The sequence below is a fragment of the Motacilla alba genome, chromosome 1 (assembly GCF_015832195.1).
Source record: "Motacilla alba alba isolate MOTALB_02 chromosome 1, Motacilla_alba_V1.0_pri, whole genome shotgun sequence".
Taxonomy (NCBI): domain Eukaryota; kingdom Metazoa; phylum Chordata; class Aves; order Passeriformes; family Motacillidae; genus Motacilla; species Motacilla alba.
The window spans coordinates 114,767,391-114,787,204 of NC_052016.1; the positions used below are offsets into that span (position 1 = coordinate 114,767,391).

General features: G+C 40.8%; 1 protein-coding gene across 8 annotated transcripts in view; it reads right to left on the reverse strand.

Annotated features, from left to right (window-relative positions):
• DMD (dystrophin) overlaps nucleotides 1–19,814 on the reverse strand; it is a 1,161,005-nt gene that overhangs the window by 974,486 nt on the left and 166,705 nt on the right. The window contains exon 1 of one of the 8 annotated variants that reach the window (XM_038157550.1): nucleotides 7,312–8,048. The exons of the other annotated variants lie outside the window; for them this stretch is intronic. Coding sequence (XP_038013478.1) covers nucleotides 7,312–7,354 — 43 coding nt within the window. The 5' untranslated portion in view covers nucleotides 7,355–8,048. Of the gene's footprint in view, nucleotides 1–7,311; nucleotides 8,049–19,814 lie in introns of those variants that run through there. 8 annotated transcript variants of the gene reach the window in all.

The following is a 19,814-nucleotide window of genomic DNA, read 5'->3' on the forward strand; positions in this document are numbered from 1 at the left end:
TCATGTGCCCTCTAGAAAGCATCTTGGTACAAGCAACTCTTCCAAATCTCTGCTAGTATCACTGAGCCATCCTACAGGAAAGGATACAGGGATCATAGAACTTCAAACAGTTACAGAAAAAAAAAAACACATTTAGGACAATTTCCTTTATTTATAAATATAAATTTGTTTACAGTAAGTTTTTTGTATATAGTAAGTGATACAGGTTCTACTGTTAGATGTCTTCTCCTAGAATCCACCCTTAATTTCACAGTTTTAATTTCCCTCCATGATTCTTGCTAGAGCTTTTAAAACTGATTTATTTAATTATTAGGAAGAACAGAAAGGTCAGAATGGAGCCTACAACATGTTTGTCCTTTACAGACTACTATAAAAGGAACTGTTCTCATGTTTTGGCGAGAAAACAAGAATTCGTTTTTGTGAAAAGTTACTTGGCTTCACCTTTGGTTTCCATTCAACATCCACTGCTACCAAAACCTTCTCCTCTGTAAACAGAGTATAAGCAGAGCAAACACTTTAATCTGGATCTTCTGCATTTCTGGAGCGTGAGTAACCATCAGCCAACCGAGCATTTATAAATGTGATCTTAGAATTCGGCGTAAAAATATACTGATCTCTATTTCCAGCATCGCTGGCAGGGCTTGGAAGGGTGGGGCAGGGAATAAAATATGTACTGAATCACATGATAAGAAAAGGTCAACAGTAAATCAAGTCAAATGAATAAAATAGATACTGTTGTATTCCTGAAATCCAGTGCAAAATAATTTGGCGTTTCTTAAAATCTTCATTAAAAGCAGCACAAAAAACCACTACACTGAGGTTTTTTTTGAGTTAGTAAGCCTGTACGTATCATGTCCACAAGCCCATCACAGGTTTGTAACTTCTCAGTTTCCTCTTCCCCTTCATTCTGATGAGCAGGTGCCCTCATTACCTGGGCAGGATTGTCTCTGGCTAGTCCCACCTGGATCTCCCTGCAGCAAGGAGAGCCTCTGTTCCTCTTGCCCCCCCCAGCCCAAACAGACTTGCTTGTTTTCCTTTCTTATTAGCTGATCAGCTTTGGAATGAGTTAGACAGCCAGGGAGGGCTGGGGACTCCTACCTTCTAAGCCCAGGAATGTGACAGGATAGCTTTATGTCTAACAGCATTTCCCCTGCGTCAAAGAAATGGCACAAACACTCCCAGTTACTGCTCTCAACAGCATCAAATATTTACATCAGAACAGGTCACAGACAATCCACCACCCAGGAACTTCATGAGGTGCCCTCTAACACCTCCAACAATGCTAACTGTTTCATGTTAGTAATGTTTTAGAAAATACGGTGCATTAATTTCCCCCAAGCTCAGCAACAGCTAGGCAGCTTTGAGGTTTGTTCAGAGTGAAATACTCCATGAACAGTCTTTTCCAAATAAAAAACTTTAAAATACTGGGGTGGGGGAGGGGGGAACCAACACTGAGACAACAAGGTGAAGGGTTTTGAAGCCTTTGTGTGTGATGAGCACGGAGAGGCTTAGGAGAGAGGAGGACAGAAGAACAGAGACCTCAGATTTCTAAACAACTTCTTTGATACACACACCATCAGCAGAGTGCGAGCTGTGTCAAAGCAGTAATAGGTTTCACTGCAGAACTGTTTTTTATGAGAAGCCTGTACCTGGTTAGGACCAATAAAGAAATCCTTTCTTTCTTTCCTTTCCTCCCCTCCCACCCCTGGGTTTTCTCCAGCCACTGCAGTCCATGACCTTCACAGGGAAACGCTTCTGCTTTGACAACAGGCTGCAAACCTCCAAGGACTAGCAGGGATTGCTGGGAGAGAAAACTGTTGCCTCACTCACAATCCAATCAAAACCTGAATGTACCAAGTGATAAATAAACCAAGGACATCATTATTCTGTTTCATTGTGATTTGGCTCGCCTTCAAATTTCATACTCTGTATATCTGAAACAGCAGCAACACCTCCATTAGCTGGGCTTTTCAACACTTTAATCAAAGTATCTTTCAGAGTAAAAAGGCAGAAATGTCAAATTCCAGTCACCCTTTAAATTCCCTCGATTCCCTGTGCTACAGAGAATTAAGAGCCTTACCTGGGGATAATTTCCGTGTCAAACCAGCGTGCAGGCACGCAGGTGCTCTGCCACGTAGGCAGGCACCAATTTCAGAACGCAGTCAGCCCTGGGGTGGTGGGACAGGGAGGCTCCCCTGCAGGCATCCCATGCTCATGGCACACTCCTGCACCCAGCGTAGCTGATTTCTCACATGGGATAACAACTTTCACACTTTATAGAAAATACAGGTTATCGTGTGCCCAGCTGATCAATGCTGTATACCTCATCCCGTGTGCACTACCTGCCTTTCTTCTTTCCAAGTTTATATTAAAAATGTCAGACGCTGGCATTCCTGTTTTTACTGGGACACTTCTGAAGGCCAAGAGACCCAGAGTTTTCTCAAGCTTTATTGGCATCCAGAGGAATGAACTGGTTTAAAGAAACAGGCACAAAAGGTTTGATTAACCTGACTAACACTCATTTTCTCTCTCATTCTGGGGTGCTTGCAATACCTCTAGGTCCCCAGAGTTCTTACCAAAGATTTTAGCAAAGGCAAGCTAAGCAAAATGTGGTATTCTGCATCAACATTTAGGTCATTTCTACACATTGAAGTTTTTAACCTTTTTTTTTTTTTTTCTTTTTTAAGGAACTCTCAAACCATTATGTCACTTCATAGAAAACTACTCTAAGGGGAAAAAAACCACACCCTAAGGACTAACATACTTCTGTAATGGTTTCTTTGAGGAAACTTTTACAACTGTATCTTCTTATTTTATTATCATTGAAATTATGCTACTTTCTTTCTGCTGAAGATAATAATCCCTTAAAAGTTCTTCAAGAAAGAAATTAAGTATAAATCTGGCATGTTAACTGTTATCTTGTATGAACATATCCAAAATTACAACATATGCTTCTGCTCACATCATGCTATTTCTTCTCCACATTCTCATAATATTTAAAAACTATATTTTCTCTTCAGAACAAAAGACTGAGTACAACTAAAAAAAAGGCCAACAGATAGATATGGATATTTTAAAAATACAGAATTGGAGAAAAGACCAGAAAATCTCTCAAATAGTATCAGCCTCATGCTCCAAATAACATCCCATAATACGGCTTGCAAGAAGAACCAAGAAAGTTTATGAATTTCTTAAAATGCAGCTTATTTGTCCTTCAAAAGACGTAATTAAAAATGTTCTGACTTGTGGCACATGTGGCAAGTAACCCAGGAGGGAAGTCTCTGTGGTCTCTGCAGCGAGAACTCTGAGCCCAAACAACTCCTTTGCTCCACGTGTTTTTCTGGGAAGATGAAGGATCTTGCTCCTCTGTGCAGAACAGTTGGCAAGATGTTCTGGAAAGCCACACTCCATTAACCATTACTCCTGCTTTCCACAAAGCTCAGTCTTTGATGGGGCACAAGTATTTAAAATTCCCAGTGCTGTTGTGCTTCCCCTGGCAGCGATACAGCATTACCACAAGTGCATCTCCTGCAACAGCAATGGGATGTTACAAAGTTCCACTAAATTTATCGAGAAGTCTTTATCCAGCAGTTAGCTATAACACAGTACAATGGTTATCCTCCTAAATGATAATTAAGCTTTGGGGTAACATTTAATTGAAAATGTACTGTGAAAATCAACAAGTCAGCTCTTTCAAATTGAGGCTGCTTGGTTCAAAATACCACTCAATGTGATTTTGTCTCACAGTAATCCATGACAAAAATATATGAGCCTAATCCTGTTTCCTCTGGAGAGCATTTAAAAACACTTAACCCCTTGGACCATTCGGTTTGAATAATTTCACATTATTAGTCAAATGGTTAACCTTTTTCTACAAAAATTGTATTTTTTTTTCAGTAATAAATAATGTGATCTTATCAGCAACTATTCAATTGGTAACATAATTGACTAGTTTCCTTTTAAAAAAAAAGTTTCTATTTTCACAGAATGTAGCATGCTCTTAGACTCCCATTTTTTGAATAAATTCCCCTGATCCATAACTTTGTTGGAGGGTTCTGTGGGCAGCTGTGACGCCCACGGGCAGCCAGAGGAGCAGGGCTGATGGAGCAGGCAGAGGAGGCACCCTCCTGCACTAGCTAGGGTGTGACTTTCCAAGAAGTTCTCCCCTTACAACCGAGATCCAAAGAAGTTTGCTGCCGTGCTCCTCCTATCTCCCTGGGCTGTCCTGGGCCACAGCAGATCATGTGGCCCATCAGGAGGAGCCTGCCACGCCAGCATTCCCCTGCAAGGCGTGTGTGTGTCACGGGGCTCGTTCTGGAGGAGCTCCAGCGTGACCCTGGTGCCCCACACACCCACCGTGAGTCTGTGCCCACTAGCCAGACCCAGAGCACGGCTTTAAGTCAGCCTCCTCCAAAAGGAATGCAGGGCACATCCCTGGGTTGGGCACTGGTGCGCAGCGGGGAACCTGACATCTGGGAATCCACTCCAGAAATTTCTGAGATGAGCTGAGGTGTGAACCTGGACGGATCCCGGCTGAGGAACACCCACGGCATCCTCTAAGAGACCCCTTGTGGCCACCAATTTTCAGGCAGGATTAATTTCTTTTCCATGCTGGATGATTAATTCTATTTTTAGTCACTACTTCGTGCAAATCCAAGCAGGGAAAGAGGATGCCTGTGTGTGACTGCAAGCAGAATTTGGTGCCATGTCAAAATAAGGACACAGAAAGAGGATTATATCTGCTAGAAGGAAAAAATACAGCATATGATACTGAATCCCCTAGGGAGACTGGCTTCTGAAATGAAGTTCCCAGTAATCTCATCTTAATTAAAACAAAATGAAATTTATGATATCTCATTTCCCCGCCACTTTATTATTTAGGTGTCATTGTCAAAGACTCCGCAGCGATCGAGGAAGAGACAGCCACTGCCCCAAGGAGTTTCCAGCCTGACTCAGGAAGAAGTAAACACTGAACAGCTCAGGAAAGAAAGCAAAGCCCTTGGCAGTGAATAAACACTTTTGTATTTTCACAAAGGTCATTCTCAGCTGAAGTGAGACGAGTCAGAGAATGAAGAGCCCATCTTTACTGCTGTGGCACGGGGGAGAACAGAACATGAAAAGGAAGAGGCGAGGGCAGAGGTGGATGAAGGGCTGAAGAGGGGCCTTCAAGAAAAGAGAAAGGATGGGTTTGAAAACAATACAAAGGTGTAAGTGACCACTGTCACCCCTAAGAGTAAAAAGTTTTCATCCAATATGGAAAGAGAAGCAAAGGAAGCACAGATAACAAGTAAGGGATGTGACAGGTCCTGAACGAAGGCACTGGACAAAGTTGAGAACATTATTTTGGGCACACCTTGTCACAAAGTGCAGATACAGGTTTTTCCATTGTTATTGAAATAAAGCTATTAAAACTCCCTGGAAAATATTATAGAAAATTATATAAAGAAAAATGTCATGCTCTTTAAAAGAGTGAGGATACAGCTGAGAAAATCCATTGAGCCAAATAACTCCCAAGAAGTGCTAGGACATCACCCTTTCATTTTAGATATGGACACAGTTACATAACAATATTTAGCAAGTGATTTAATGGCTCTTGTCATGAATGCTATTCATCTGCTAGATGCAACTCTGGTTTCTATTCATATTTTACAGAACCTCTATCACAACTATTTTTTTCTTTCTTTCATCTACTCATCTGCTGTGTTTCCAGAGCGAAATTACAACTTTTGAACTAAGCAGTAAATATCTTTCCCCCTTACTCAGAAAGCACCTGCCCAACTTTCCTTGCAGCACCACCTCTTCCCCAAGGCTGAGGAAAGGAAATCTGGGCTGATAATGTGATTTCTTTTGGAAGAGGAATATATAGAAAAGTGAAGAAACAAATTATCCTTATTCCTCTCCAGAGTATCTTTTTTGCTAGCCAGGACTAAAGCCTGTTAGGAGAAACCCAAGACATTTCTTCTTCCGAACTGCACCTCCAACATTTTCAGAAGTTAAGAAAACTTTCCTAGTTTGTGATAACGACCCTCTCCCTGTTCTACCTTACTTGAACTTCTAGACTGTGTCCAATAAGAAAAAGGTGTTATCACTGAAGGAGCTCTCTAAGCAGTACAAAACTGTCTGGAAAATTAATAGTTAATTCTAATTTTACTTATTACACCAAAAAAATAATGTTTGACTTCATCTTGCAAAAAGAAGGAAAGCAAATATGGCAAAAGACCACACCTGCACCTTGAAATTTTCTGTTTAAAGCTTCCTTCCTGTCACACATAAAAAAAAAAAATTCTTATTTTGAGACTGTCTTCATCACATGGACCACACAGTCCATAATATGTTATGGGGATAAATGACAACATGTCTGTATTTCCCTGCCTTTTATGACCAGAAAATAGAGAAAAACAGAAATTATATCTAAAGATACAGGACTAAGCTAAAAGTGGAAGAGCCAAAACACATTATAAAACAGGGGCTGAGACCACAGATTATGTCCTGACAACACTGACACTTTTTTTCATTGGCACAATCTGTTCTGAGAGCCTGGGTGGGAGAGGAAGAAGAAAGATCATCTGGGACCATGGTAGATGGATTTTAAAACTCTCTGTCATTCTTTCATTCCTGGCTCTCTTCAGTCTCCTTCTCTTGGCATCCTCTGTTTTTTTTTTTCATATTGCACATAGAGGTCCATTTCATACCAACAAACAAGTGCAAGTCTGGAAAAGATGCCTGGGTCTTTTTGGTTTTGGTGGTTTTAGGGTTTTTTTTTCTGGGAAGCCCATGGGAGAGCTCTGCTGCTGCTTGCTCCAAACTAAACTGACACCCCCTCATTCAGCTGATACCAGACAGTCCAGCAACCAGAGAGGAGCTCTCTTACTCTGCAAGTTAATATTAGGCAATGAAACTGCATATGCCATTAAAGTTCAAAGAAACTGATTACTCCTTTGATGTGTTGCCAAATTATTAGAATAATGATGCTATGTTTTTTCAAGTGTATTGGTGTGTCTCCTCAATTCTCTCTTTTTTAACCCCGCGCTTTAATAACTGTTGAGCTTCAGAAAGAAACGTGTTATTTTTCTTCAAAGGAGAGCTGGGTACTGTTTCAGGATGACTTCTTTTATATATAACGTAAAGGATATTAGCCCCCTATTAGAGACAAAAAAAAAAAATCACTTTATTTTCCCCCTCAGGTGCTCTCCTCCTTCAGACTTGGCAAACAAACATTTAAGAATGCATGCTGTTAGTGGGCTGTGCAGCACTACACCGCTCTGTCAAAGTGAATATTGTGATAAATTATGTCAGTCTGTTCATACTTACAATCATCTTCCACTTCCTCATACCAAAGCATGTGAGCAGACATGAAATCTCTCCACAAAACGGAGGAAAAAGAAAACAGCAGCAAGATATTTCTTGGCAAAGTGTGTCCCAGCCCTGCCGCTCCAGCGGCTTTTGCTGGGTTGGGCTGGTCCCGGCTCGGGGCCGGCTGTGTCCCCGCACAGCCCCGCAGCAGCGCCCGGCGTGGGACCCGCGGGGACAGCAGGGGCAGCAGACAGGGATCCTGGCTTCACCCAGCCGGCATGGGAACTAGTGCCAGGGCTCTCTGGAGGCCCCGAAATGTTTCAGATTCCAGGACCTGCGCAGAAGCAATGCTCTCTGTGCTTCCCCTTCAAAACAAAGTTGGTTTCCCATAATAGGACAGCCCATGCGCTCGGCGTATAAGGCTCTGCTTCCAGGGTGGCATGTGCGATGGGTTTAAATTATGGGCTGCAGCTTCCCGAGGAGCGTTCGGGCTGCGCAGCGGGGTGAAGATATTTATGCTCCCTCTGCACAGTTCCCCGGAGAGCCCTATGAAACAAATTTGATTCCTTCCCAGCAAATGGCCCCCGGCCCATCTCCAGACAGGTTCCTCCTTTTTTGTGGGAGAGGAGCAGCAACCCTCCCTGACTTTTGGGATTTCAACCTCCCTCCCTAGCAGGGGAAAAATAAACAAGCCCTAAAATAGTGTTGTCACCAAACTCCATGTGTAAATGTTAACACAAGTTGTGGTAAGTCAGTAGCTGCTTAAACGGGGGGGGAACAAACAAAAAAAAAAATAAATCCAGGACTATTGACTTACAACTGACCTTTTCCACTCCCACCAAAACCACGCAGTGCCAATGCTGCACACAGCCCAGGAGCTGCAGAGGAAGCAGAGGAAGCAGTACACACAAGCTGCCTATTTCTCTTCCCAACAGTGGGAACATCCCTTCTGTCCCAAATCCCAATCAGGTGGGACCTGGGCTGAAGCTCTCCCCCTGCACTCAGTGCCAGGCTCTTCACACAGGAAGGAAAAAGAGGCATCCACACAATGCTTGGGAAAAGGACTGCAGCATCCTTCACCCAAAGGCTGATTTTTATAAGGCTGCTTTCTCCAATATGTACCATGTACAGCCTTTAGAGATGGGCCACATTAAATCATGTAAATGGTTTCATTTGAAAAGCCATTTGAACAAACACTCTTACACTGTCCATTTCTTAAAATCAATCCTTAAAAACCTGAAAAGTGGTATTTTTCAGTTTTAAAGCTTAATGTGTCTAGTCATGCTGATTATAAGTTTATAAGTAATTTCCTGGATTATACAGAAAAACAAACACAAAAATGAAGTGTGTAATATAACCTTACAGCCACTGGCATTTTCTACACTGATAGTCAAATTAATACACTGAAGAACCTGGACGTACAGCACACTCCAAGAGACTGCTAAGGATTAATTTGCAGCCCACAGGAACTGCAAGTCATGAACTGATGTAGAAAATAATCTGAAGCAGAACAGAGCACACTGTAACAGCAGCAGCATTTTGATTATTTGAGGGAGAAGGAGACTGAGAAAACCCAGGAAAGGAACCACTTATTGTGCAATTTCTTTGTTTTAAAATACCTAAAGTCACCCTTAATAGCACAGGCTGTCAGTAACCGAGGCCCAGTAACATATTTAAAGGCTACAAGTGAAAATCACCTTAAAGAAAATGATAGCAGAACTGTGATGCTCCTGGCTTATCTTCATTTCAAGGTGACAAACCTTTACTCTAAAAATTTCAGGAGCATAAATCTCTGTTTCTAAATTTGGTCATAAGGCCTTAATCTTGACAGAGACCTGTGGTCTGTTTTACACCCAGCTTTAGCTGCAATCCACAAAAATTCATGTGGATTATTCATCCTCTCTGACAATGGCTTTGAGACCATCAGAGTATATTTGGATCAGGCTTTGCAAGAAATGCAGTGCTACTCAGCATTTTCTTCTAAAAAAATAACCCAAAGAAATGTCTAGTGGCAATATTTGCAATAACTTACATACTTAACAATCCTCCACGTGCAGGAAACCCATATTTGCTTCCTCTCTTTACACTGGGGGAGTTCAAAACTCTGCTGGCCTCAAGTGAATATCTGCTTCATTCATAGGAGGGCAGAAACCTTCAGAAACAAACAATTTCCCTTCCTCCTATTGATGTTCCTCCAGTCAATTGGAAAAGAGTAAAAATGTGTTGGGCCACAGAGAGAAATAACAAAAGTGAGTGCTCAGACATACGGGGTATTCTGGCTGGGTTTGGATTTCTTGGTTTGGTGGTGGTGGTGGTTTTGAGGGACTGCAAAGAAATTGAGAGGCTCTTAAAAACTTACTAGTATTTTCAGCAGCTATGAATGCTGTGACTGCCTAAAGCTGAGAAACATCCAGGCCACTGAAGGTGTTTAAAACACATCTCTTTGTGTCTATTAGCCAGCACTTAGATTGCACGGATAGCCTGGGGCATTTTGACACACCAGCTTTTGGTTTTTGTTAGGCCTTTTTGCTCTGTCTTCAACAACAGAGAACAAGGCAAAGCTTCTCTGCAGCTTTATGTCAGATAATCACTGTACCCTCAATAAATGCTGGTGGTCAGAGACCACCTGCCTCGTTCTCCCTTCTAATGCTGCAGGTAGCAGGCTCTGACCTCAGTGCTCGGAGACTACAGTGCCTGTGCTGCACAGGAAAAGAACAAGCTTCAAAGTCACCGAGAATTTGGAAAATGCAGAAAATTTGGAATGATAAAAATGGGTATTTTTTTCAGTGATTGCTGTCAGCTTTAGTTCAGTGTTGCCTTACTCTTCCACAACCAGTAATGGCTTAAATGAAAGAAAATTGTCATCGTTACAGAAATGGTTTGGGTGACTTTCAGCCACCCATTAACGAAGGTTTTACACAGAGGCTGTTTATTTCCCTGCTTGAGAAGTCCTTTCAAAGCCCAAGTATTGATAAAGTTGAAAATATCTCCTTTCCAACAGCATGAGCGTGACAGTAATGCAGAGCTGGAGCAAACGCCGAGGAGGCCAGCAGCTATCTGCAAACAAGGACAACAATAAACTGCCTGTTCAGAAACCATTTAGGGGATTGGGTTCAGCCTATGTCAGTGTGACTATTGAAAAGAAATGGATTTCAACATCCAAACTTGGCAGCCGCGTTTATTATCTCAGTGTAAGCTAAACCACAGGAAGGTTAGGACTTGAAGATAATGGTCAAACTGTGGACTGGACATGGGGACCAAGTTCTCAATTCTCTGATTCTTCTGTATCATAATAAAGGGCTACATTAAAATTCAGGACTTCTCTGTCAGGGAAAAAAAGAGAACACAACTGGAAAATGACATTTTTGACATAATTGATATGGGAGGAGAGGTCCCCAATTCAACATAAATAAATCAAATAACTTCACGTTAACAACATCCACAGAGTAGCAAATCTACCATCTCACTGTAATTTACTGGGACACAAGCACCTAACAAACCCCCAGCAAAGCAAAGCACACCATATTGCCATTTGTATCGTCTATCTCCTTTCCTGTTAACAGATAAAACAAGAAAATAACAAATTGGTAGCATGCTGCACAGAACTGATTTACAAACCTCTTATGACTTTTTAAACATCCCAGTGGCACATGTTGTTTGCCAATACAACTCAACATCAGGCAGAGAGAGTGCTTACAGCATAAACCTAAGAGACAGATGATATTTTGATTATAATTTCAGAAAGCATTTCAACCTTTATTCCACCCTGTTTTTAAATCACTGCCAATGCTGACTTTAAAAAAAATAAAAAAAATAAAGGCAGTCCAAGCCTGTTGCTCTGTTCAGCCATTAAGCTCATAACAAGATGTCTCTGTGCTCTTGCCAGCATTTGCAAATCTATCACATCTGTCTGTGTGGGAAGAAGTGCTGAGCTCCAGGGACTGTGGGACTGATGTGCAGGGGGAACTGGGATGGGATTCTTTCAAGCACAAATGTGCAGCGTGGGTTTTCGCCCTGGTGGTATATTGGCTCTGATTCTTTTTATTATTCACTTCCTGTCATGGAAAAAAGAAAAACAAAACCAAACACAAACCCCTTGCATGTCAGCATCAGAGGGAAAAAAAAAACATCTTCGACAGCTTTATCACAACAGAAGTAAACAGGCAGCTTCTGATTTCCCTGTGAAATCAACAGGAAAAAAAAGAAAAAAAATCTTTCCAATGTCAGCCATTGAAGAACTTCTTTCTTTTGTTTCTTAGCCTATTTTTACTTCAAAAAGCAATATATCATTGAAGATTTTAGTACAGGTTGCAAAGGGGGTCTTTTTCTTGTTTATTTGATCTGCAGAAAATAAAAGACAAAATAATCTTCAAACCAAGACAAAAAACTTTTCTTATCTCTGAAGGAAGTAGTAGCTTTTGGCTTTGAAAGTAAAATATATTAATATAGGTTTATAGCCAGAAAATAAGTAGCCAATACAATGATAAAGACAAAGCCCTCCTGTATGCAAGCTGTGTAAAAAAAAAACATTTTATTTTTATGTCATGAAACACTTTTGCTTGAAGACATGGTCTAGCATAGGAACCAACATTTTGGTTCACTGCTGTTTGTGCTCTCCCCAGGAAAGCTCTCTCCTTCATGTCACAGCTACTGGGAAATAGGGGTTAATCTTTTTTGCAGAGCATCTAGCAAAAAGCAGTGCGGGCTTTCTTCTTGCTAGTTCAACATAAAAAAGTAACTCTCAGAAAACAATCACTATCCATTCTGGAAAGCTTCAGCTAAAGAACAAGCAATCCTTTTCACCCAGTGGCTCTGTCTTTGGTGAGAGGTCCAAGCAGATTTAGGATGAAAGCATGTCCATGCTTTGTATATCTTTATTCTCAATCCCTGCCAATTCTCCAACTTTCAGAAACTTTCACCCCAGCAGAAATTAAATCAATCTTTACTGGAGTCAGTTGGACCAGACTACTCAGAAGATATACTGAGCCATCCAAAGGAAGGTGCAAAAAAGGATAGCAAATTATATAAAAACTAATATTAAGAGTACAAAGAAGAGAAGAGAAAGAAGATTTTAATTACTGATATATATAAAGTAGGAATCAAAGTAATAAAGAGGAATTAGAATTACTCATTTATGTCTCTAAAATGTTGGTCTTAATCATTCCAAAAAGGCTGTATGACCAGAAGGGAGAACATCTTATTAACCAGTATTTCTTTCTCTAGATTTAGGCATGTAACTCTCCAATCACCACAAGCATCTCACGTAACCCACAGAAAGGATCCTGAAAGCGATCTGGGAAGTGTCTGAGCATCTAAAACAGGCTCCTGCCCCAAACTGCCTTTGGTGGGGCAGGGAGGTGTCTTTCTCTAGCTTTGCTTTGTTGCTTCACCCTTGGTTGCGTGTCCAGACCATGAAAGGCCAAGACCAGATTGTCCTTCTTGTCCCTGTCTTCTCGGTGTCCACCAGAAGAAAACCCGTGCCCACGAATCAGTAGTGAGCTGCAGCACAGGAGGTCCCCCAGTTGGGCAGAAAACTCCTTGGTGCAGTTATTTTCCCAGGGTGGGTCCAAAACATGAAATTCACCCCATTCTTATTGCCACTGCAACTCACTCAAGGGAAGCCTGTATTCCAAGCCACCCAGGAAGTCATCCCAGACTCTAAAATGCTTCAATGCAACCGATAAAAACTTGATTACTTACATCATGTCTGAATGGTGAAATATTGACCCAATTTTATACACACACACACACACACACACACGTTTGCATACATGTATGTCACAGAGAGAGCAAGTGTAAGACAAATAGTGGCACTAGTAATGTATGCCTGTGCACATTTAATACTTCTTTTAAGAGGACCCAATTTCACAAAGTTGAAGACAATTACAAAACCTCATCAGTGAGAAGAAAGAAGTTAAACAGAGAAACGTGAACGATAAATGGAAGATGTTTGAAAACACTGTTTAGACCTACATGTCATTACTAAGAAAAGTTTCTCTGGTTGAAAACAAACAACTGCAAACAAAAACAAATTTAGTCTAGAAGGGAAGCAGGTATTTAAAAAAACAAAAGCAAACACAATATGTAAGGAGCCGAGGAAAAAATGGCAAGCTGATTGCAAAGAATATCAATAGGAGGTAATTATGAATAAGAGTCAACAATCCATACGTACGAGACAGAAAGTTCACCTAGGTCTGCAGGGAAGCTGCATCAGTTCTGCCAAAGACAACTCAAGGTCACTTTGCAGAGCAAATGTGCTGGCTGCTCACATAAACACAGTTTTCTTTAGGGAAACACAACTGGAGTGCCAGCCGCCTACGCTGTCCCAGGCACCCCATCACGTACTCCCCTGGCTTTCCTCTGCTCCAGCCAACGCCTCAGCTCCGTCCAGTTTTGACACAACACTTTATGAAAGCCACAGATAAACTGAAGAGCACTTAGAATCACAAATACCCAAACAGGCAGTTTTCTTTGCAGAGAAAGACTGAGGGAATATTACATATTTAGTCTGGAAGGAAAAGGTGAAGAAGCGCATGGCTGCTGCCTTTCAGCATCTAGACATCACAACACCCCATTGTTTTTCATGTATGCCAAGGAAATGGACATAATTAGGGTGATATAAGGAGAAAACTGTGGGAGTAGAAAGTTACTTACACGTATGAAAACATACACACACAGAGGTCATCAAACCCTTTTAAGTTGAAGCTTGGAAGGAAAACTTTAACAAATTTTTCAGGGATAACAAAGTGTGTTTGATCTATCTCAACCCTTGCAGCAGCAGGAGTCTAAATGCCTTTCATCTCTTTATTTCTGTAACTCTCTCACATAAGATTTACAGACTAGATAATGAGAACAGTCATATGGAGTTCAAGTTTGCATGCATCTCATATTCAAAATAATTGTGTTTGAAAGGAGAGCAGCCCAATGGATACAGGAATATACAGTGACAATCTGGAAACCTAAATTCTATTAACAGTTCTGCCAGTCACTCATTGTCCAATTTCTCTTTTTTGTTTCCCTTTCCCACATAGAAAACAACACTTACAAGCTAAACAAGTGTTTTTAGCCTGCTTAATTATTGTTTGAGAGGTGACGAACTGTTTAAAGTACAGGACTATTAAGGATCTGTGTTTTAATTATACTGATTTCGTCCTAAGTGTCCCTGGATAACAATTGCTCAAAGCCTTAGTTACAGTGGCAAAAGGTTGTCACATTAAATCTGTGAAGACTGGGCCATTATGGCATCAAATTATGATGACAAAACTCTGTTAGTTCAAGTCTAATGAAACATCACTGCACACGCCAGGATGAAGGTTGAACTGTTTCTGTGCAGGTCTGTGTGCAGGTTAGTGCATCAAGATGATGGCAAACTGAAGTTAATGCAAACCTGCAGAGATGACATTACCAATGGCAAGATGATTGCAAAATGATGCTGCTGCAAGTGAACTGTGATTAAAAAATAGGTCTCTAAACACAAAAATGTGCTAAGGGAATGTGAAAATAAACCTACAGAAAATAAAACCAAAGACATTTTACTTAAAGCAAAAGACATACTGGATACAATTAGTGCTGCAGACCAATTCCCTGCCAAACTGGCCAACACTGATTAGGAGGGCACAAAGCCAGGATGACACTGCCTTAGAAGTAAGTGCCAATAAATTCTGAGTAATGGTATCACTAGGACATTTTTTTTCCACTAAAAAGAGGTAATTGACTCTGTAAAAACATAAATAATTTTTGGAAAAAGTGCTCAAGATTATTGTCCTATGAAAGAATCTGGTGTTATCATGAAATTCCTTTTTAAATGTAATCATATTGATGTTTTTCTTTCTTGTATTCTGGCAGGGTTACTAGTACATCTTTAGAACCAGATTAATCATTAGGCCCAAAAGACACTTGTTCAGTCTCAGGTAAATTCAAATCCATAAGATCCACAGCACTGTAAGATCAAGGAGATTAGATATTCAATATGCACAGTGCTCATAATATTTTAATATGATTAGATCAGTAACACCAAAGATCTGCTAGTATATTTCCTTAGAGCAATGTTTGATTTTTACTTCCAACATATGAGAAAAAAATAATTCAAAACCTGAAAAAATCCTTCTTTTCTTTCTGCATTTGAAGTCTTTCCTCCTTGCTATAACATTTTTATCTACTGGTAAATACAAGAGGTACTTCATTTCTGTTTTGGTAACAGCAGGTACTCTGTCTTTTCAAAAGACAGGTGTATCTATCTATTGTCTGACTCTCTATCTGTAATGTTTTCCATGTTATTATCACACAAAATATGTGATACTCAGTTCCTGATGAATTACACTGGTGAACTGAAGTGCTTTGTTTAAATAACAGGCTTTGTCAAGTAGTTTAGGTAGTGCCTGACCTTTAGGTCGAAAGCAGGCATAATTTTAACCTATCCAGTAGAGAAGAAAATGAAAAGTTCCCTATTCTTGAAAATTTATAAGTTTTTACTGGGCAAATTTCACATACTATTCGGCAAAACAATAAAATGGCAAAATCTCACTAAAAATAAATAGATCTTAACAAGGTAATTGATTTCAGAGATCAGTACAGAGCGACTCCTGCTTTTTTCAGATTTGTCTAAATAGTTCCATCGCTAATAAAGTAGTACTTGGAGCACAGAAGAGGAGATCAAAATGATGGTTCAGGGCTCCAAGTCACTGTGATTACAGACTGGAATTTGTAAGAGCCATTACCACTGCATACACTGCATTAAAATTCATGTGGCTCTTCTGCAGACACACATACGTTCCACCTGAAGGCACGGGCTTTTCAGAAGACTGGGGAATCACTACATCCAGCTCCTCACTTGGGACCTCTGCCAACTGAGGTTACCTGGGAATCTGAACTGAGCCCTGGAAAGAAACTAAAGACTGAAGTAATACAAGATGAACTATACAGTGCTCCCTCGCTCTCTGCTGATTGTAAACTTACTAAATGCACTGATTTCAGTGAAGACACACACTCTGATGCCACTAAGATTGTAAAATTGACTGAATTCAGTGATGTGTTCTAGCACAGGGAAAGAACAGATGATGGGAAAAATTACTAATTTTTTTTTTAATCATTAATGATAAGCAACAGCAACCAAAGTCACTTTATTATAAGGACATGGAGAAGGTCCAGCTAAAGAGTTTGAAACCTAAAAAGCCTATTCTCTAAGAAATTATGTCACATCTTAATTGCTTAAAAATATTTAATTTCCTCAATGCACCAGTTACAGGTGGGTTGTTTAGAGGCTTTTTTAGCCTGTTAGTTGCTTATGCAGCATGTTACAAATGCTGATCACATTAGACCCACGTGTTGACAGAAGTCCAAAGGGATTGTGTGTTGCAGGTAAACAACTGCTTCCTTAAAAACACTTCATGTAAGTTTAAAAATGTAATTTAGATCCAAACTGGAGCAGCTTGGTTACTGATATGAAAACCAGAAATTTTTGCAGCCTTCTCTGTTACAGACCCACTGACACAAGTACCTACTTTCACAGGACTAAAATGCACCTCAAACTATTTTTATACAATAAGCCTTGGCTTATGCTTGTTATATAAGTACAACTAAATGACATATTAACATTAGAGAAAGTGGGCTAAATTTAAAATTCTCTAAAATTCATCAGTCCATGGAAGATAGAGCAACATATCCCATATGGAGGACAGCAGCAGCACAAAGATTCAGAGAATGAAGTACTGGTCACAGCCCATGCAGGTTTTATGACAGCTGCAGATGACTAAATTTATTCAATATTATTTTAGGTGCTTAGTGGTGATTTGCCTGGCCTATACTCACTCCTTTTTAAAGGTACAGGCCTTCTATTAATCTTGGGTTAGAACCATCAGCCCCAGCAGAAGCTCCAGTCACACTGAAACATTTTAAATGGCCTGTGCATAAACACCTGATTTATTCCCTACTAATGCAGCACAAGTATGACTTCTTATTTCCTTTTTAAAAACAGAAAAAATATTTCAGTATAAAGTACTCTGTCACTCTTTAATCACTCCAATTACTTGTTTTCCCTGTTTGATAAATATATCCATATAAAACTTCTCAAAAGGATGTACTTGGCCAGAATGCAGATGCATCAATGCCGGCCACTACAACTAAAATAAATATTTTTAAGCCAAAATATACAAATAGATTTAAAATTATTTAATTGTAGTGATACATGTTTCAAGTATAAAATTAATCAGAAAATGCAATAAGTACTTCAACTACTATGTAAAAGTGTTTTAACATCAGCTGGGTAAAATCTACCAAATGCAATGGCCATGCTTAAATAACCTCTCCTAGAACGAAAAGCCAGTATGTGTGATCATGGTATCACTCTAATTTTACCAAATGCATAAGAATACAATTAGCAGACACAGATATGAGTTAATGGAGATGTGTTTCACAGGGGCAGTCACACATCATCTGACTGGAAGGGCTCTTTGAATGAGTCAGTGCACGCACAGTCCAGGGAAACCTGGCCTGTGCAATTTTAAAAATTCTCAATACTGCCTCATTAAAGAACTTAGAGAAACAAAGGTGTCACAGGATAAGAGATCCACTTTCACAAACAAATCATTGAAACGCAGAAGTGCCAAAAGCATTCGGCTTTCTCAAATGTGTGTGTCACCAGACGTGTCACAGATCAGAGGCAGGACTGGCCAACACAGAAGGTACACTGATTATCATTCCATGGATCTAGAAAAAGAAGGCAACTCTCAAGTTTCCTAATAGTGCCAAGGTGTTCAGGGAAATAAAAATGAAAGTTGGCTGCAGAGAGATGCAGAAGAGCCTCAGAGTGTCAACTGGGCAATAAAAAAGACAGATGAAATTCAATATTGAGAATATGGGGAGGAAAAGAAATCTCAAATTTACGTACTCAGCATGAGCTCCAAACTAGTTATTACCACTCAGGAAAGAGATCCTGGAGTTATAAAAGGTCTATGAAAATACCAACTCCATCTTAGAAGCTGTCAAAAAGCAAATCAAATGCTGGCCATTACTATGACAAAAATAGAGAGCAACATACAAAATATCATTATGGTATTATTTAAAGTCTTCAGGTGTTCACACTCTGAATACTGTGGGCCGTTTTGCTTCCCCTGTCACTAAAAAGACATAGCAGGAATGGTAAGGACAACAGAAATCATTGAAAGCTAAGGAGAAGATAAGAAAGCTAAAGCTTCCATGTAAAGAATGACTACAGAAGAATCCTCAAGGGAAGGTGAGGGGAGGGTGAATGAGCACCCAATCCTCTGAACCTGAGAAGGAGGAAGAGATTGCCCAGGGGATGCACACCGACCAGAGGAGCAGCCTGAGGGTCTAACCATTAAACCCTGCTAGGGAGGGGCTGAGGCCCAACAGGCAGGTACAACTCCCAAAAGAGGGTCCTGGCACCATCCCTGACAGTCTTCCCAAATCATCCTCTCAATGCACAGTGGACAAAAAGAGCTGGCCCAATACTGCTCTTCCCATGTGTGCTGGGAGCAAACCAGAGGGGCTGGCTGTGCTGCTGCTGGAGCCTGTGGTGGGCTCCTGCCTGAAGGGCTGTGCAGGGCTGGCCTCCAGGGGGATGCTGTGCAGTCACAGAGGAGCAACAGCCAAGGAGCTGGAGCACACTCAGAGAGCTGGGGTGCTTTACTTTGTAGAGGAGAAGGCTCAAGGGAGACAGGGCTGAGTCTTGAAGAGCCTGAAGGAGTGAACAGGCTGCATAAGGAAATTATCTACCAAATCTTGTAACGCAACAGCTTGGTACATGATGCACAATTGGTTTAAAAGACAAAAAGAAAGGATTTCTTCAGCCAGTGGGCTATCCGCTTCTAGATTCTGCTGCACAAGGAGTTTATGGAGGCAGATGTTTATCTGCTGGTTTAAAGCAGAGTTAGACAAATTGATGGAAAACAAGTCTGTAAACAGATGATAAAAAGGAATGAGGCCAGAATGTAACCTCTGGCATTTTTAATACAGTGCTTGCAGATGCTGTTGTAAGATGAGAAAATAGATCTCAAAGTGTCCAGGCTCATGTGCTCTCCCTATCACCTCCTGTTGCCCCTTTCAGGAGAAATAATCCTTAGCATGGTGCACCATTGTTCTGACCCAGGAGGACATTTTGTTTGAATTGAAGTTACAGGGAAAAGTAGACTTCAGCTGAACATAGCTGAGGTGTACTAAGCTGATGGGTCATCAGAGAAGATGAACAGGGAACAATTTCCCACTGTCTCTTTCAGCAAAAGGGCTGGATACAAGAGAGAAAAAACAAGAACGAAAATCAGCAAGTGGCAGGTTTAAAACAAGCAACAAGAAATACCTCTTCACAGGTGAGCAGCCAGGGGACAGGACTCTGCTGCTGCATGATGTGGATGCCAAGGGTTCCTGTCACTTGGTACCCTGGGAGCCAGGTACCAGCAGAAATGACAGCCTGGCACCACCAGAAATGGTGCAGATGTCAGGTGTCCTCAAGCGAGTCCCCTCAGGAACACAGTCATTTCTCAAAGCACAAAGGAGCTGGACACATC